The sequence below is a fragment of the Schistocerca nitens genome, chromosome 4, assembly GCF_023898315.1.
Source record: "Schistocerca nitens isolate TAMUIC-IGC-003100 chromosome 4, iqSchNite1.1, whole genome shotgun sequence".
In the NCBI taxonomy this organism is placed as follows: domain Eukaryota; kingdom Metazoa; phylum Arthropoda; class Insecta; order Orthoptera; family Acrididae; genus Schistocerca; species Schistocerca nitens.
Genome location: NC_064617.1, coordinates 727,866,422 through 727,886,706, shown reverse-complemented (window position 1 = coordinate 727,886,706; position 20,285 = coordinate 727,866,422). Strand labels below are relative to the sequence as shown.

Sequence of the window (20,285 nt, the reverse complement as noted above, 5' to 3'; positions counted from 1 at the left end):
ATTGTTGTCATGTTTTGGTCCATGGAATACCTTTATTTAACATCCTGTATATCACAAAAGATAGTTCAGAGTGGATTACTACTATTAGGGTACACAATGACAACACACAGAGGAAGAATGAGATCTCAAACATACTGGCAATAATTGAAAAAGGACCTTAGTCCTTGTGTATCAAGTTACTAATAATTTGACCCAAAAACCTACATGACACTAACTTTCCAAAAAAACTGAAAACTCTCTGGTTGAAAATGAATTTTGCAGTTCAAATGAGAATTTGTATATACTGTTCTTTGTAACCAATGGTGTTAGAGCGTATGATCAAAATGGCTGCTCCTCAGAAAATAAGTGATCCTAAACTTTTCTGTTTTTGATACGCTTGACATGACTTACATAACATGTACAACTGCCATCTATAATGTAATCCTACATTATCTAATAAAACTCAATTGGTTTTAATTCAGTGGCCATACACAATCACTCAGTGTACTCACATAACACAGCGGGTAAGCAGAACCTACAGAGCATACTTGCATAGGATAAATGTTTAATATAAATCTTATCAAAAGCAAAATTCATGGGAGAAAATTGCAAAATTACAATGAGGCAGAAAGACTGGACATTCCCTACAATATACCATTTATGAGGCTTGTAAGCATTATATTTCTTTACGTGACTCACCTCATATTCCTGTTCATCAAGTGGCTCACTATCATCACCAGCAGAAATACTGCCGACAGAACGACGGTCGCAGCGGTCCAATTCTACTTCATACCCCGGCAATGGGACTAACTCAGCACCGACACCAGGTTCACGTAAGCCAAGCGCAGTGCCTGCTCTCTTGCAGTGGATTTCCTCTGAGATGCGTTCCAAGTTGCGTAATGTGTCTGCATAAGACTGCTTTGCTGCAGCCACCTACAAAGTGAATGAATTTTTAAAAATTACTTTAATGGGAGAAGTATACAAATATCTACTGTAAATATTCATGAAAATATGAAGCTGTTATAAACTGAAAAGTTGTTCTGAACATCGCAGTGCTTTATTGGGCATGATCCTATTGAGGGTGGTGCACCCTTATCTTTCACTAACATTTAAACTGACTTACCCAACCAGATATAGGAGGGTCTATACATTAATGTTGACTACCAAATATGGTGCAATTTGGCATTTTTCACATTAATAAGCCATTGCCAGAGGTGAAACAAGCAGTAAGTGAAAGAATATAATCCTAGGGTCACCTGAGGATTGAGCCTACGCCACTGGCTTTCTTTACCATTAGAATGATAACACCTTCTATGAGAGTAATGAAGGGAAAAGATTCCAGAACACATTATACACAAACTAATTACATTTCCAATTCAATCTCAACCTAAATCCTTACAAACATAGTCACCTTTTCATAAGAAGGCCAGAGAAACAAAACTGATGTAATTGTTAATTTTACATTGTTGAAATACTATTAGCTGATGTGTTTTCACATGTTTTCCCGGGGAATATGCTGTTTGAAAGTCTCTAGGGGATGCAGATAGATTGATCGTTGCAGCATGAATTTTCGATGGCATAACATGTGAGGATGGAAACACCACCTACTGATGAAATGTGTCTGCAGCTCTCTTGTCACTGTAAACCGAAGGTAATGGATCGGTGTGACTTGAGCAGATGTATGCATGAACTGTACTGTCAGATCAGCGAGTTTGAAAGAGAGCACATTATTGTCATGAGAGAATGTGATGCATCCATCCAGGTAATCGCTGCTTTTGTGGGACGAAGTGCGCAATGGACGTGTGCAGAATGGTTCACGGAAGGCCGTAGAACATGACGAGATGGATCTTAGAGGTGTCACACAGTATCATTAAATTAGCAGAAAACAGTTTGTGCTCATGTCAGCTGCTGTCTGGTGAATAGATTTTGCTATTTTCACTTGACATAAGATTAACATCAGAGAATCTTTTCAAGACGACATTATGGACCAACAAATAAAAAAATAGTATGAAACCTATACTAAAAATAAGTACATATGTCTCTATGCATCTATTTCTCTTGACAACTGCCCATTTGTGTTTGTAGGCATGTGTGTCTATGTGATATTTAGTGTCTGATCTCTAAACAGATCAAAATATTCACACAATTTTGAGTGAAAGCACAAGGCAGCATGAAGAAATTAAACAGAAGACGATCTGCTTCTCAACAGGGATATTATCAAAGTGAGTCACAGCATCATAAAGACTGAACAAACTTATGAATTTACAGCTTTTTAATTACTAGCATGTAATGTGGTGGAGAAAAAAAATCAAAGCAATATTTTCTATTTCTGTCTCTACACAAAAATAATTGTTCGATTTGGTAAATGGCTTTCTCCCACTGTTTACTACAATCAATTTAGCTTAAAAAGTGAATATATATTCACAAACCATTACCAACTGAAGCAGATCAACCAACATGCTAATTAAAAATAACCTGTCTTAACAAAGTTTATAAGTATGTACAACAATGTAGGGAAAGACAGACTGCTACTTACTGTATAGATAACATGATAAGTTGCAGACAGGCACAATTAAAGAACACTTACACATAAGCTTTCAGCCGCAGCCTTCATCAGAAAAAAGAGAAACACACACCATTCATTCACACAAACAAGCACACCTCACACACACGACCACCAATTCCGGCAGCTCAGACCAGAATGCAGCTAGCACATGGGATGGTAACCATGTGCAGGGACTAGAATGCCCACAGGCACGGTGTCAGGAGGTTGTGGGGCAGGGAGATACATACATATCCTCCTCCCCCCCCCCCCCCCCCCGTGTATGTGTGTGTGTGTGTGTGGGGGGGGGGGATTATTAATCTTCGACAAGACATGTAAGCTTTTTATTTTCTTATAACTCTTCTCACTAAAGAACAGCATCATCTATGCGATGATGATGATGAACGCAACTGCACGTCTGTGCTTCTTCAGACAATTTTTACAGTCCTCTCACACTACTATTGTAATAATTTTGAAGCCTCTTCTTTTATCAAAGGTTTCTTTGATACATCACTGGTGCCATATTTTACATGTTCTTGCTGTTAAAGGCAGAGAGAAATTTACTTAGAAAATAATTTAATTTATAATTTACATCAATGGCAGCACACCAGGCGTCCGTACTTCAAACGGCACATTAACAGACTACAGGGCATCATACACGATAAAATACAAACACATAGAACACAACAGTGGAATCAAAAACTCGAAGGGCTGGACTCCGCACGACCTGGGGTGTAGCAACTAGCCCAACACTTCACCAGGGAGAAAATATACACCCCAACGCTTCAAGGGCCTGACGGACCTGCATACTCAGCAGAAGAGAAAGCAGAACTAATGACTCGAACACTCGCAGCATCATTCACACCGAACCTGGTACCATCAGATCCAGTGTTCACACTTGCTACTGACCAAGAGGTTACATGCATTCTAGCCCAACCATCGCGCGACGACATTCGACATGCTAGCACAGCCGAAGTCTCCTGGGCTATAATGCATTCCTCTGCTAGGAAAGCCCCTGGTCATGATGGCATTCAAAACCGTGTCCTCCAGGAGTTCACGGATAAAGCAACTGAGTACCTAACACACATAACGAATGCCATACTAAAACACCAACACTTCCCCGCCTTTTGGAAGACGGCCAAGGTCCTGATGATCAGGAAGCCGGGGAAAGACCACAGCCTCCCACAAAATTACCGACCCATCAGCCTTCTGAGCTCGCTCAGTAAGATTGTTGAGAAGGTGATTCTCAAACGCATCACTAGGCACTGCATAACAAATGACATCCTGAGACCGGAGCAATTCGGCTTCAGGAATCACCACTCCACAACACAACAACTCCTACGGGTCGTTGGCTTCAACATAAACAAAGCTACAGGGGCAGTGTTCCTGGACATCGAAAAGGCTTTCAACCGTCTATGGCACAACGGCCTCATCCGCAAACTCAGCGACGCGGGATTCCCCGACGGGCTGCTGCGTCTAATACACTCATACCTCACAGACAGGAGTTTCAACACTGACGTGCAGGGAAAACAATCAACACGACACTGTATACACGCGGGAGTACCCCAGGGAAGCATCCTAGGGCCCCTACTGTTTAACCTCTACATAAACGATCTCCCAACCACACACAACACAATGATGGCAATCTACGCGGATGACACAGCCATCCTTGCGCAAGATTGGAAACCATCAAACATTACATCACGCCTACAGACTGCACTCAGAGTGGCCGAGCCTTGGTTGGAGAAATGGCGTGTTAGAGTAAACGTCGACAAGTGCTAAGCCGTTCTGTTCACTAGAAGACCGAAGCAACTGTGCAAACACCGCTACTGCAGACCAATAACTCTACATGCACGTCCAATACGTTTCTGCGAGAAAGTCAAATACCTCAGTGACTGGCTGGACCGGAAATTACTCTGGGGGGACCACATAAAACACATGACCAACCGAGCTAGTGCGAGGCTCAAACAGCTCTATCCTATGCTCAACAGGCGTAGCACACTGAACAGAAGGGTGTCGAGGTCCATGTACATGACATGTATCTGACCCCTGATGACGTACGCAGCTCCTGTCTGGGGATACGCTGCGCGTACACGCCTGCGCCGTCTGCAGCTCATACAAAACAAAGTACTCAAAATCATAAGCAATGCTCCACGATACACACGCATCGCAGACCTTCACCGGGAATACCGACTTGAGACTCTCACGGAGGTAATCCACAAACTCACCACAAGACTATACAGAAACTCCAGACATTCGCAGAACCCGTTTATTCTGAATCTGGGGAACTACAACCACAACCATAGATGGAAACATAAAAGACCAAAAGACATACTTGTAAGGACATAACATCTATGGCCAAGCATACGCAAACATAACGGCACAGGCGAGCCCCTGTTAATCAGACGCCATTACTGGATATCCAGCTGAAATACACTGTCGAATAACTGGCACCACACAGGGAAGCCGTACCGTACACTGCATGCAAACAAGCTCCACACATCCCCCACACAGTGAGATGATCTATGGCCGATCTCCCACTACTGTATAACGATCTTGATTGTTCCAGGAATGTAGCAGCTGCAGCAACTGGGACACATCGCCATCGCTTGTCATGGTAATGATGCCAAATCCAACCTTGCATGAGCTATCGCAGCTAGTAAGCCACTACTGCTCTTACTACCCATCCCACTATCGCAGAGGTTTTTTTCCCACGGCACGAGCCATGGCACTTTTTTCCCTCTGCTCTTCAAATCGCTACCCTCATTCGCGTTTCGTCCACTATCTATCACCTGATGGACCGTGTTAATGCGTAGCCTTACCCAGACGCACGGACAACATCACAGTCCAGCATCCTGTGATCCACTTACTAGACAACTAACATGTTTACGGAGGTGACAGTAGAACTTTTGGTTTGGTCACCACTTTGGTGCGGGTGTGGAGGGGCCCCATCTCTTTAAAAAAAATTGCCTCATGTACCTTATGTCTTACCCAATCAGTCAGCATTTGAGAGTTGTATACTGAAGTTATACATATTGATAAGAGTTAGTTGGTGGTGGTGGTGGTGGTGGTTAGTGTTTAACATCCCGTTGACAACGAGGTCATTAAGAGACGGAGCGCAAGCTCGGGTTAGGGAAGGATTGGGAAGGAAATCGGCCGTGCCCTTTCAAAGGAACCATCCCGGCATTTGCCTGAAACGATTTAGGGAAATCACGGAAAACCTAAATCAGGATGGATGGAGACGGGATTGAACTGTCGTCCTCCCGAATGCGAGGCCAGTGGGCTAACCACTGCGCCACCTCGCTCGGTGATAAGAGTTAGTTGTGAGACACTTCTATGTAAAGCTATATAACATTACACTGGGCACTCATGTGGCAACTTTCTATGCCACCTAGAGAAGTCCTTCCTAACCACCCACAATCCCAAACCCCTCAACTGGTTCAGATTCCCTGTTGGCATCTTTGTGATCTGGACCGAGGGTGAGGACACCTCCTCTATTTTACTACAGAACCTCAACACCTCCTACCCATCTGCTTCACCTGGTCCTCCTCAAACTGACAATCTACCATCCTCAATGGTGCCATCCACCTCAAGGATGGCTACATTAGTACTTCCGTCCGCACCAAACCTACCAACAATACCTCTACATCAACAGTTTGCCACCCATTCCACACCAACAAGTACCATTATAAAGTCTAGCCACCTGAGATCATCGTTATTTCTAGTGATGAGCAATCCCTCTCCAAATGTGCCAAGGGTCTCACTGAGGCCTTCATTACCCTCCCAACCTTATCCAGAAACAGCTCTCCCGTGCCTTGTCTCTACAGTCACCTGCCATCTCCCACATAACCACTGTTGGGTAAGAGAGTACTCCTCTTGTGACTCGGTATCAGCCAGAACTGAATCACATTCCCTGCCAGAGTTTCGACTCTCTCTCATCATGCCCTGAAATAAGCATATCCCCCCCCTCCCCTCCTACGGTAGTACTTTGCCACCCACCAAATCCATGCAATATCCTTGCCCATCACTTGTCTCATAGCTCACATTCCTGCAATAGAACCAGATACAAGACCTGACCCAAACAGGCTCCCTCTACCACATACTCCAATCCTGTCACAGGCATATACTTCCCCAACAAAGGCAGGGCTACCTGCGAAAGCAGCCATGTAATCTGGAAACTAAACTGTAAACATGCTGCTTCTTTCTAAGAAGGCATAACAACTAACAAGTGTGCGTCTGGCTGCATGAACGCCACTGACAAACTTTGGCCAAGAGACAGCTGGACCACCCAGTTGCTAAACATGCTGCCCAACACGATGTGCTTCATTTAAACGCACGGTGTGCGCTATCTGGATTCTTCCTACTGGTCACTCCATTTGAACTTAACCAATGGTTTGGTTCTTAACATTTCAGATTAAGATAATTTTCTGTACATCTCTGGTAGTAGTTATTTTTATGAAAAATCCCATATTAAAATTGTTTTGGACCTTTCATTTTTGAGTAATAATTTTTAAAACCTCCAAAATTATGCCATTCATGTTAGGATATTAAATCTTAAAATCACCATATCTAAAAAACTATTTGATTTACAGGCCTAAAATTTGTATAATTTTTATTCAGTTTGTTATAAACTTTACAAGTGTGTGCCAACTGGCAATATCCATAACAATGCCAAATTTTCTCTTGTTAGATTATTTTTTAATTTTGAAAATATCAAAATCTGATTTTTTTTTATTTTGGAAAAACGCATGTTAGTCCTACATTATTTATTAACAAGTGTGCCAAAGTTTCATGTGGTGTTCCAGCGGGAATGCACTGAAATAAGTTTTATTTTAGTGATAAGCACAGCAGCTAGTGCATAGTTTGTAGGGCTCTGCACTTGTTACTAAGATATACCAAATAAGGCTGTCAAATCATTATTTTTTATGTCATGACAATTTATTACATTAGTAGAATCACACACTTAAATTTAAATTCACATTTGGCTTTCCTATGTTAACTGTGAAGATATTTTAACATGCACCATAACAACACATTCTGCAAAAAGACTATGAATAATTTACTTAACCTTCAAGTTACAAATACATTAATATTAATCAATATTATTATACAATGATACAGCTATCATTATTTAACAGTTTGTTATTTGAGTGCTTTGAAAAGAAAATAATTTTATGCACTTTCAACAATAAAGACGTTACAGTGATCCACTAACAACCTTATTAGACTCTAAGATTATGTATTGCAGTTTTCTTTCAGATTACATAATCTAGTTCTCCAAAGGAATGATGACACATTGGCAAAACAACATGTTCTTTTCTAATGTAATCCAAGGTTTTTCGCAACTCTTCATCTGACAGTCTATATGTTCTTCCAGCGGCAATTGTGTGATTTAATTTACGACTTATCTTAGAAGCTAGATTAAGAAAAGGCAAACCTACGTTTCTAGCATTTGTAGACTTAGAGAAAGCTTTCGACAATGTTGACTGGAATACTCTCTTTCAAATTTTGAAGGTGGGAGGGGTAAAATACAGGGAGCGAAAGGCTATTTACAATCTGTACAGAAAGCAGATGGCAGTTATAAGAGTCGAGGCACATGAAAGGGAAGCAGTGGTTGGGAAGGGAGTGAGACAGGGTTGTAGCCTCTCCCTGATGTTATTCAATCTGTATATTGAGCAAGCAGTAAAGGAAACAAAAGAAAAATTCGGAGTAGGAATTAAAATCCATGGAGAAGAAATAAAAACGTTGAGGTTCGCCGATGACATTGTAATTCTGTCAGAGACAGCAAAGGACTTGGAAGAGCAGTTGAATGGAATGGACAGTGTCTTGAAAGGAGGATATAAGATGAACATCAAGATAATGGAATGTAGTCGAGTTAACTTGGGTGATGCTGCGGGAATTAGATTAGGAAATGAGACAAAGCAGTAAAGGAGTTTTGCTATTTGGGGAGCAAAATAACTGATGATGGTCGAAGTAGAGAGGATATAAAATGTAGACTGGTAATGGCAAGGAAAGCGTTTCTGAAGAAGACAAATTTGTTAACATCAAGTATAGATTTAAGTGTCAGGAAGTCGTTTCTGAAAGTATTTGTATGGAGTGTAGCCATGTATGGAAGTGAAACATGGACGATAAATAGTTTGGACAAGAAGAGAATAGAAGCTTTCGAAATGTGGTGCTACAGAAGAATGCTGAAGATTAGATGGGTAGATCACATAACTAATGAGGAGGTATTGAATAGAATTGGGGGGAAGAGGAGTTTGTGGCACAACTGGACTAGAAGAAGGGATCGGTTGGTAGGACACGTTCTGAGGCATCATCAAGGGATCACCAATTTAGCATTGGAGGGCAGCGTGGAGAGTAAAAATTGTAGAGGGAGACCAAGAGATGAATACACTAAGCAGATTCAGAAGGATGTAGGTTGCAGTAGGTACTGGGATATGAAACAGCTTGCACAGGATAGATTAGCATGGAGAGCTGCATCAAACCAGTCTATGGACTGAAGACCACAACAACAACAACAACAACAACAACAACAACAAAGTTTTTTATTGTAGCCGATTTATCTGGTCTTCTTGGTTACGAAAAAGGAAGAGCCGGTCCACAAGGATGTACAAGTAAAAGTTTACTTCTCCTTCTTCACCTCTTGGTAGCAGAGAAGCCATTCCCCATTTGTTGTCATAGGCACAATCAACAAGTCCTGTAATCTGTTCAGCTGCAACATCTGGACCCACTTGAATTTTATGAACATCAAAATCCTTAAGATCAGAAATAATTTTTGCCTTACCTTCGGCTTTGCTCATACTAATAAATGCATGATACTTTTGGGTCCTGTGACTGCACTGACTTTATAAAATCTTTTAGCCTAGATCCTTATTTATGGTGAATGTTCATCATTTGTCACACAGAAGAAGTGACTCATGACATATATGCTTTACCACACTCAAACACTTGGAAGGGAGGTAATATTTGATCATGCTGTGCTTCCACAACTGATTAATATACATTTATGTGCATTTATTAATCCTTCTATATGGTCATCCTAAGTGACTCAGTGGTACAAATGTGCCAGTGAAATGATTTACAAAATTTAATTTCTCAATAAAATGTTGAACTGTATTTGTTGGAAGACAAAGCACAACATACCATTTTGTTGAAGTCCCTTCGACATTTTACTGGGCGATTAAGCATTTTAAATCATGAACCTGCACTTTTCTGCAACTTTATCCCATGAGCCTGTGTGCTTAATTTGTTATACATGCACACAGCAATCTTGTTCTTTTCCTCTCACTGGTACTTTAACCTCTACCGAAGTGAATTACTATCAACAGAAGTGATTTCATATAGTTCACATTTTTAGAACAGTGTGTGTGTGTGTGTGTGTGTGTGTGTGTGTGCGCATTTCTATTTTGGAAGAAAGAGATTTTTTGCCCAAAAGCTTAAATGTTTAGTAGTCTTCTCCATTGCGTGTGTATGCAACTCCTCTAAGAGGTAAGTATGTAGTTTTACATAATTTGGAAACCATAAACAATCTTAAAATTTTATGATAACCATCGAATAGATTTTCTGCTCTTGGTGGGAAGGTAAGTAACCAAGCCCATTGCATCTTGTACTGCTGAGTGGCGAAATCTCACAGATCCAAGCACAGTGGCACCAGTGAGAATGTGCGGATTTGGTGTATAACTTTGCTGCCTGCAATTTCCAAGAGGAGGAAACCACAATACAACTGGATAGACCTATGACTGAGTCATGCACTATTACTAGAAATCTTGAATACGGCATTTCAATACTTAACTTTACAATGGCAACAAGTGGCTGTCAGAATGCCCTAATATGCAAAATCTGAATAAATGCAATTACGTTGAAGTCACACATTTTCTCAGTTAATATGACAAAAAGCTGAAACATCACTTAGTATACTGTTCTGTATTTATAGGAATGTCAAATCTTATACAGAATAACTTGACCACTTCTGTTTGAAATACACCCATAAATAAAATAAGGAAGGAGAGAAATGAATCCAATTTTATCTCCGTTATTCTTGATGAAGCAACTAATGTGTGTAATTTCTTGTAGTTCTCCTCAGTACTATGCTATGTCATAGGTGTTAGTCACATACATGAAAAGTTCCTAAAATTCATGAACATGTTCAGAATTATGATGGAGCTGCAGTTGGCTGGTCATTTGAATGGAATGCAATCAAGAGAGGTAAACATATTTTCCACTGTAATGTTTGTTCACTGTATTACCCATCGACTGAATTCAGTTTTATCGCAAGCTCTGTTGAAAACCAAAGAATGCAGAATTTTTTTCTTTACTATGAATGGTCTTCCTACTTTTTCTTCCAAGACAACATAAAGAACCTGTGCTCTAGATGAAGAAGTATAGAAACAACTGCCTAAAGTGACTGCTACACTCTGGAATTCTGTCTCTCATCTGCTGACAACCTTATACTTTATTGCAGTCTGCTGGTTTCACTTTTCAAGAAGATGATAGATCCAGATAAGCAGAACGAAGAAACCTATACTGCTGCTCATGGATTTGAAAGCATTGCCCAAGATGTCAATTTAAATTTTGCCATACATATGTTTTCAGATGTTTTCTCCTCACTAGTGCTTTATTTGACATATTGCAAGCCAGAGCTTACAACACTGCCTAATGTTTAACAAAAATGAATGAGTCTGAAGAAATGTTGACCGCCAAATGTGATGGATCTGAAATATTCATGTTTCAACATATGGATGAATTGGTAACTAAAGGAAATCTTTTCAGCCACAAAAATGATAGAACTATGAATGTAGTTCACACGTTCAAGAACAGTTTACAAACTTAGCTCTGTTATTAATTGGAAAAGGTCTCCTCTGGCAGTTGAGGTCAGTGTTTGATGATTGGGTGATCAATAGTGTCATCAAAAATATAATTCTATTATAAATGCTTACTTTTATGGAAGTTCAGTACACACCACTGGCAGATATACATACATAAAAGGTAATTCAACACTGTAAGTTCAATATCCATAAATCATAAGTAGCTTTAGTATTTATTGTAAATATTTTAAGATAACTATTTAAACCTAGACCGCTGAAAGATGAACTGTTCACAAACCTATCTCACTTGCCCCGTACAAAAATGAAGTGTTAGTACTATTGTCAGCTTTTTCAACTAGAATGCAGACTACTACAGAGCAATGCCACATGAAGAGTGGAGAAAAAGTCAAGATTAGGCCACTGCCTGTGAAAAAGCAATTATCTAATATAAATACAAGACTTCCAATGCTCATACCAGCCCACCTCTAGCAACTTATGACAGTTATTTGTTTCATGTAAGATTTAGGATATAATTCTATCTTTGTTATCTTAACTGAAGTGACCTTCTTACAATCACATCTCTTGTGATCATATCTTGAAATTTTTGTCTGTTTCACCTGCTGTCCTATTCAACAAATTTGTTTGTAACCATTAAACTCCACAGAGTACATTAGTTCTTTATCACATTACATTTTTGATGTCCATTACATTTATTTTTGGAACCTATCTCCTTCATATATCTAAATCGGAAACCTAATAAAATGTAGACGACAATGAATAAGAATATGTGAAGTAGTTAATCTACTTACTGCTTTTTGTAAATTCTCCACACGACACTTTTGAGTGGCCAACTGCTCCTGGCATAAAGTTTTTTCTTCAAAATATGGCCTTGAACGAGTAATGCTTCTTCTCAGCCTTTGTTCTAGTTCTTGGACCTATAAGAAAAGAATGCAGAAATTCACAATAGATTTTAATTAACACATACTACACAAGCAATGGGAAAGATTATGAAGTTAGAACTTCCATAATATGCTTGTTAGTTAGTATGACACCTCAGAACTTGCCTCCCAACCCTATGATTCCGACATATGTGTGTGTTGCTCCATAATAAACATGCCCTTATGCATCCTATTACACATTACAGTCCCACTTTCTCAACATATATAGTCATGGTAAGGATGAGGCAGAGAATATGTAGGGAATACATATAATGGGTTGATGTGCAGATCAGCCTCGGTTTGTGTTTCAAGTGGTTTTCCCACATCCCACTGAGTGAATACCAGGTTGGTTTCCATGTTCTGCCTCAGATACACACTACACAAACATATAGAACACTTTCTCAAACATGTATACAGACTTTATTCTCTACACAGACATATTGGGTACACTGCTGCTGTGCTGGAGGGTGAACATGTGACCAAAATCTTCATGGTTGGACACATTTTAGCCCTGCTCCTTATGACTGAGTCCAGTGCCCTAACCACCATGCCATTTAACTTGATTACTACAGCAGTTCTTCAAAACTCCATGGATGGAAACTTGTTCTCCAATATTCATTTTACCTTTGGCATTCACTCTATCTCCATTTCCATTAGTTTCATGTTTCTTTGTTTCTCTTTTCATTTACACAGCCTTCTTTGATTCACCTTTTCACATTACATTCTGTATCCCATCTGTCAACTTTGGCTTCTGTTTTCAATATATTTTCCTTTATTATTTTTTCTCCTTTTCCCATTCAGTCTTCCCCTTCTCTACTATTCCCAACAAAATATTACTGATTTCAGAATTTAATATGATGCCTGACTGCAGTGGTAAAATTGCTGACTACTGAGATCACTCCCAATGAACTGTATGTAGCAAAGAATTTTACAGAAGAAACACAACAATCATTAGATGTATACAGTTACTACCACAAATATTGTTTGATGCATGCCGGAGAAAGACAGTTTTCTAATTAAGTTGTCATACTTCACTGGTGAGTGGGTGCCAAGCATTATTCAAGATAATCAAATGGTCTTCTTTCATAGAGTTTGGGACAAGCAGACATTGCCTCCTGTCAAAATTGTGAAAGTGCAAAACAAGGCACTGAGACACCTTCAGCCTTGTTTCCAATTCCCAAGCACAGTTTTGCAACTACATGATTGATTTTGTAAATGATCCTATGACTAAATAATAATGTCTGGCTGTTACAAGTCAAGTATCCTTGTACCGAGTACTGCCTATGATTTCATGCCAATAACACCACCATTATGTATTACACTTCTCTGACCTATCATGGGACTTCGACTGCCTATGTATCATTCACTCTTATAACTTTCAGGAAAATTTCACAGCTACCAAAATTTCTTTACATTGTGCACAAAATTTTATGACAAGAAAATAATTTTTCTTTCTTTTCTCTTCCCTGACTTCTCACCTTCTGTTCTGCTGCATTAAAGAGTGCTGCCCTCCTCTGGTGTTCACGGCCACTCTCTGCTTTTTGTGTTTCTGCCTCCATAACCTACAAAATATTAGAGAATGCTTGCCTGTAATATTCCTGATTAAAGTCACATACAAAAAATATATTTATTTATTTTTACCTTGATAGTTGCATGATTCAACATCTCTTGCCAAGCATTATCAAACTGCCATTCATGCTGTTTACTCAGAAACCTCTGTTCGGCAAGTGCCACCGTTTCTTTCGCAGCTTGGTGTATTTCTGCCAAACCATAACAAGGCAATTAGATACAACCCACATAAGTGAAAGACTATAAATAGTTGGTAGATGCCTGTAATGCAATACATTATAAGCAATTTGCCACCGGATACAGGAATACTTATCGAAATCAGTGGTCACAACTGGTTACTAATATGAAAACCAAATGCTGATCTATGACTATTAAAAAAAGAATGTATAAGATTATTGGTTGTTATACATCCAATGAGGTGAGACTATGGCAAAACTTATGAACTTGCCCATGGAGCTTATGGGAATATTTTGCGTCACTGGCTGAGGCAAGACCATATGACCATTTGAAGAGACAATTTAAGGCTTAGGGTCCCCACTGAAGTGATAAAACTCTTCTGTGTGCCCTATTTGGTCGCCATCAGTTTTTACCTCACTTGGTTTAGTAGTTACTAAAATGCAATGCACCAGATCTGGACATTAACCAAATGTAGTGTCATAATGATTAGGCAATGCAATATACAACCATCATATGGAAAAGGCATAACTGTAAACATCACAACTTCTGGAACTGAAGTCATTATTTATTTCCACACATATACAATAGCAAAAAAAAAATTGGAATTCTGGGTGGCAAATTCTGCATTCTCAGAGAGAACTTTGCTTTTATCAGTCTTCTGTGCCTGCACTGAAACAATGAGTTCAGGTTTACATTTTTCACCGTTAAGGTCAATAAGGCCGAACTGAATGTGCTTGTATATTTGCAAGTTGTTCTAACTTCACAATGTGACACAGTTCCCTTAAACATTCCTATCCACCAAAAATTATTCCAAGCATAGCGATTTTCACAACTGTGGACTAAAGTTTCTAGAAAAGAATATGTGACTCTTGCTGCTGTATGAGTTAACTGCACAATGTTCCACTATTGTGATCACCAGAATCAAAGCAATGGAAAAAGCACTCTTTTCGCGTTCATGAGGAAATGGAAATCACTTGGAGTTTAGTATGGGCTTGTAGTGGCAACTTCTGCCACCAAATGTAACAGCAACACCAAATGTAGCGGGACGAGGTAGAAGGAACCGTATTAAGACTCGTCCGAGCTTTCCAAGTGATTTATTATTTCCAACTACAGTGCCCCCCATTCCTCTCGGTCTGCATCACCGTGTCCTGCAATGCTGAGGACACCACTTCGCTGTCTGCGAAACGGCTTGGTGCAGAATGGCTGCCACAGCGACCTGTGCACGCACTGCTGTGTGTTGGCCTTCTATGGCAGCGGAGTTGCGTCATCGCCAGGATGCGCCAGCAGCCGACTCAGCGGCCTTCGCCTCTGCCACCTTAGCACTGCCCGCTGCAAGGCGACCTGCGGCGCACCCCCTCACTGGCGTGACTAAGAATGCAGCGACAATGAGCACCCGCGATCCGGCGTCCGAATCTGCAGCCCTCGCCCTGGATGTCTCTGGTGTGTGTGTTGGGAGCCAAGACGACTGCCTGCAGTAGTGAGCCGCGGTGTGGCCCGTCACTGGCTGGCTATGGACCCCGCGTCGGCCTCAGAGGGTTGAACCAGCGATCCACCGGGGACCAGAACGCTGGCGCCCCATCTGCTGCTGTATGTAGCCGGCGGTGTGACACGTCCCGCCGTCCAGTAGAGCTGCCACACTTGAATGCCCCGCATTGGCCTCAGAAGGTCGAACCAGTGACCCGCCGTGGACTGGAACGCTGGCACTCCATCTGCAGCTGTATGTAGCCCGTGGTGCGACACGCCCTGCCGTCCAGGAGAGCTGTCACACTTGAATGCTTTGTTAGTGAACTGGCATCTATTTATATGCAGCTGTGTGCCTCTGTTTTGCTAACGTGCCACTCCGAGTCACATAGTCATAACACCTAGGTAGGCCAGTGGGCACCTTCTGCCTGTAACTTGCGCCATGCAAACCACTGTGTTTACTCTTTTCAGCTGGTCTAAGGCCCTGTGGCCTCCATTCTACTTTGCAACCACTGGTAGCGTAACTTACTGTTAACAGGCCTGCACCTGGCTGTAACTTGTGTGCTCCGAAATATTGCACCAAAACTGACTTTTCCTATCCCAAACAGTAGTGCCGCTACAGGTCTACAGGGCAAATGTTCAATTAATACCATGTGAACTAATGCCAACAATTCTTGCGTTTGCTTGGCAGTGTGTAGCAATGCATAATTGTGTAAAACATGACACTGTAATCAAGAGATTGTGTCACTTGTTTACAATAGCTCAGCCTCAGTTTTTTTTAATGTCTCACAGTTGAAATATTGTATCCCGGCTAAGACACAAGTTGAAAATATGGTCACTATTTTTTTTTATTTACTTAAATTTGCCATATTTCGTGACAGTACCTTTTCTGTTAGACGTTTGCAAGGCGATATTAGTCTTGGCTTCAGTTGTCTAAGTATGATTCCACAATGAATCTTTGTCGGCTGCAGAAAAGACGTGGTTCAACGTGTTTGCCTCATTTTGGTGTTTCAAATACCATTTCTTCAAATGTAGTTTCTTTTTCATGGTTAATACAAAAAAAATAGTAACATAATTCAAAATTATTTATGACGGCGACCTTCACATTGTTCTTCCGTCAACACACACCAAGAGTTAGCTGCCGACTGACTATAGTCAAAGACGACTCCAGTGTTAAAGATATTTTACACAACACACAAGCTTCCACTTGTAATCAGTCTCTTTGCTATTCTTCGATACATTTACTAATAGTAATCAATATGCTTTCACTCTCAAAAACATAAGTAAATTATATAATAAGGCAAATTACAATATATATATATATATATATATATATATATATATATATATATATATATATAAACAAAGATGATGTGACTTACCAAATGAAAGTGCTGGCAGGTCGACAGACACACAAACAAACACAAACATACACACAAAACCCACATCCTTTCGTCTTTCCCTCTCCTTCCCTCTTTCCTGATGAGGCAACAGTTTGTTGCGAAAGCTTGAATTTTGTGTGTATGTTTGTGTTTGTTTGTGTGTCTGTCGACCTGCCAGCACTTTCATTTGGTAAGTCACATCATCTTTGTTTTTAGATATATTTTTCCTACGTGGAATGTTTCCCTCTATATATATATAAAGATGATGAGACTTACCAAACAAAAGTGCTGGCAGGTCGATAGACACACAAACAAACACAAATATACACACAAAATTCAAGCTTTCGCAACAAACTGTTGCCTCATCGGGAAAGAGGAGCTTGAATTTTGTGTGTATATTTGTGTTTGTTTGTGTGTCTATCGACCTGCCAGCGCTTTCGTTCGGTAAGTCACATCACCTTTGTTTTTAGATATATTTTTCCCACGTGGAATGTTTAACATCTTCCAGATCCATTACAACTGCTCCCCAGGGCTTTTGTTGTTATGGACATATACAATAAAATCCCAACCACACTCAGTGATGGATCTGTATTACACAATTAGTACATTAATGATGCAGTCTGATAACCTCTTCCAAATTTGGACTTTGAATCTGTGGACTTGTTACTGGCTGTTGTTGCAATGATACTTCCCCATCAATCCCATACACAAAAAAATTCAAGTAAAGAAATTATTTGACATGACAAATATATATGGTATAAAACATACATGAGAAATATTCTAACATACAACATACAGATTGAAAATAATAGGAAGGTAAAACTCATTTCCTAGAATAAGATTTACATTTTTTTAATATTTGCCTTATATATTGTTTTTTTATTCGTGTTTTTTCTTTTGTATATTTTTTGCTTATGATTTTCTTTTTAAATTTTTTTACTCATGGTTTTTTTATTATTTTGTATTTTTTTTGCTTATGATTTTCTTCTTTTAGTACAGCTAAAGATACATTAGTATTATCTAAATTTTTTGCAATTATTTATGTACACTTGCCTCTCTACTACAATATTAATACAAGTCACATTCTTGTGAAGAGTACTTTTGCTCCCCACAACATCAGTATAAACAACAATAAACTGCTCATATATCATGAGGCTTTATCTACAATTGGTTTTGAAACTTATACCTTTGCATGCATGTCCTCACATACATGCCTTCACCCACAGGGAAGACTTAGCTTCCAAAAATTAGAAAAATTCAGAAATGCTCACTAGGGAGACTTTTTTTTGTAAAAAAGTAAAAATAAATCTTTCTCTAATTCTTTGTTACAACAGTGTTTTTTCATCAGTTTCAATTAACATGTGACTTCAAATTATTAATTTATACATGCAAATATACATACTTGATTTAATAGAGGGAAACATTCCACATGGGAAAAATATATCTAAAAACAAAGATGATGTGACTTACCGAACGAAAGAGCTGGCAGGTCGATAGAAACACAAACAAACACAAACACACACACAAAATTCAAGCTTTCGCAACAAACTGTTGCCTCATCAGGAAAGAGGGAAGGAGAGGGAAAGACGAAAGGATGTGGGTTTTAAGGGAGAGGGTAAGGAGTCATTCCAATCCCGGGAACGGAAAGACTTACCTTAGTGGGAAAAAAGGACAGGTATACATTCGCACACACACACACACACACACACACACACACACACACACACACACACACACACACACATATCCATCCACACATATACAGACACAGGCTTGTGTCTGTATAAGTGTGGATGGATATGTGTGTGTGTGTGCGCGAATGTATACCTGTCCTTTTTTCCCACTAAGGTAAGTCTTTCCGTTCCCGGGATTGGAATGACTCCTTACCCTCTCCCTTAAAACCCACATCCTTTCGTCTTTCCCTCTCCTTCCCTCTTTCCTGATGAGGCAACAGTTTGTTGCGAAAGCTTGAATTTTGTGTGTATGTTTGTGTTTGTTTGTGTGTCTATCGGCCTGCCAGCACTGAAACCTGTAAGAAAAATATGCAGTAAATGAACATTACAATCTCAACTACCTTACCATTAGCTCTTTGGAACTGGACAGCAGCTTTTTGACACTCCAGCTGTGCCTTCTTTGCAATTTCAAGAGCTTCATAGTATGGACGAGCACGCTCAATGCATGAGCCTAAATTTTTGGAAAGGAGTTTAAGGCGCCGTGTTGAATCATTGAGTAGCAATCTGAATGTGTTGTTGGCCTCCTGTAATAGAAACCAAAAGAGTATTATCTTTATGTAACATATTCACCGTTGTGGGAAAATGTGTAAATAGTAATCAACAGAAGGGAGTAACATGATATAATGCCATGTCAATGATTCCAGGCAGACTGCTGACAGTCCTTGTGACAAAACATGCAAACGAAACTGCTGGACTGTAGAAAGATCCAGTGCATGTTTCATGCAGAGTTCTTATTCCTGTGGCTCTCCCTCCCCCTCACAAAAGGCATGCCATATTAATAAAAGACAATGCTGACAAACATAATGCAGGAGCTTCGTCCCAGAAATGAGAACTTTAACACAGAAATACTGACAACAGATGTATCTTTTCGAAAAATAAATTCACGAATAGAGAAGGTAATTAATAATCTGCCAGCCAATGCACCAAAGCTTTGCCTGTTTGGAATAAGTCATTCGTTTATAGTTGAATAACTGTGTGTTGTGGCACAGCTTGTACATCAAGATGTTATTTTCCTGTTATGTTGTAACTACTTCCGTCACCTCCATAACTGACTGGTCAGTGCATGTCTGCCAGTCATGTGGAGGACATGAGTTCGATTCCCAGTATCTCAATTGGGAAGACTGGGATAGTGTGCAGCTGTATTGTGGTATCAAATCAGGATCTACTTAAGTGAGAAGTTGCGACTCCAAGGTGTAAAACATGAACAATGGGCAGGAGGGAATTTATGTTGACCCCTCACCCTCCATGATCCCACTGACACCGAATGATCTGACAGGGGTGGAATGTGGAGTGGGTACAATGACAACAGCTCCTTTGGATCAATATCACTCTCGGCTGATTTTATGTATCTGACACACACTTCTGACTCTTGCTGTCTCTCTTCCTAATTGGAGCACGTAGTTTAGGCTACACTCATTTCAGTTTTGTCTGCTGAGTGCCAACTAAACAATCACATGATATATGCTTTGTTCAACAAGATTGGGAGGGACTATGTCTCTGTGTTGTCCAGTATAGTGTAGTGGTTAGAGCTATTACTAGATTTGATTGATTCTCATCTTCAGACAGTATTTATATTTGATCTTCACATGACCTAGAAGATTCTGGGGCCTTCTTGTTAATATAACTATTTTTATCTCATTCTGGAAAATTAAATGTTATGTACAAATACTAGTGCTCTCTAGTCAAGAGACAATTTAGAC

General features: G+C 39.9%; 1 protein-coding gene across 1 annotated transcript in view; it reads right to left on the bottom strand.

Moving 5' to 3' along the window:
• LOC126252899 (SH3 domain-binding protein 5 homolog) overlaps positions 1–20,285 on the bottom strand; it is an 84,273-nt gene that overhangs the window by 47,307 nt on the left and 16,681 nt on the right. Inside the window, exons 3-7 of the mRNA XM_049953869.1 lie at positions 18,932–19,109; positions 13,905–14,023; positions 13,742–13,825; positions 12,135–12,260; positions 679–912 (exon numbers count right to left, since the gene is read on the bottom strand). Coding sequence (XP_049809826.1) covers positions 679–912; positions 12,135–12,260; positions 13,742–13,825; positions 13,905–14,023; positions 18,932–19,109 — 741 coding nt within the window. The remainder of the gene's footprint in view (positions 1–678; positions 913–12,134; positions 12,261–13,741; positions 13,826–13,904; positions 14,024–18,931; positions 19,110–20,285) is intronic.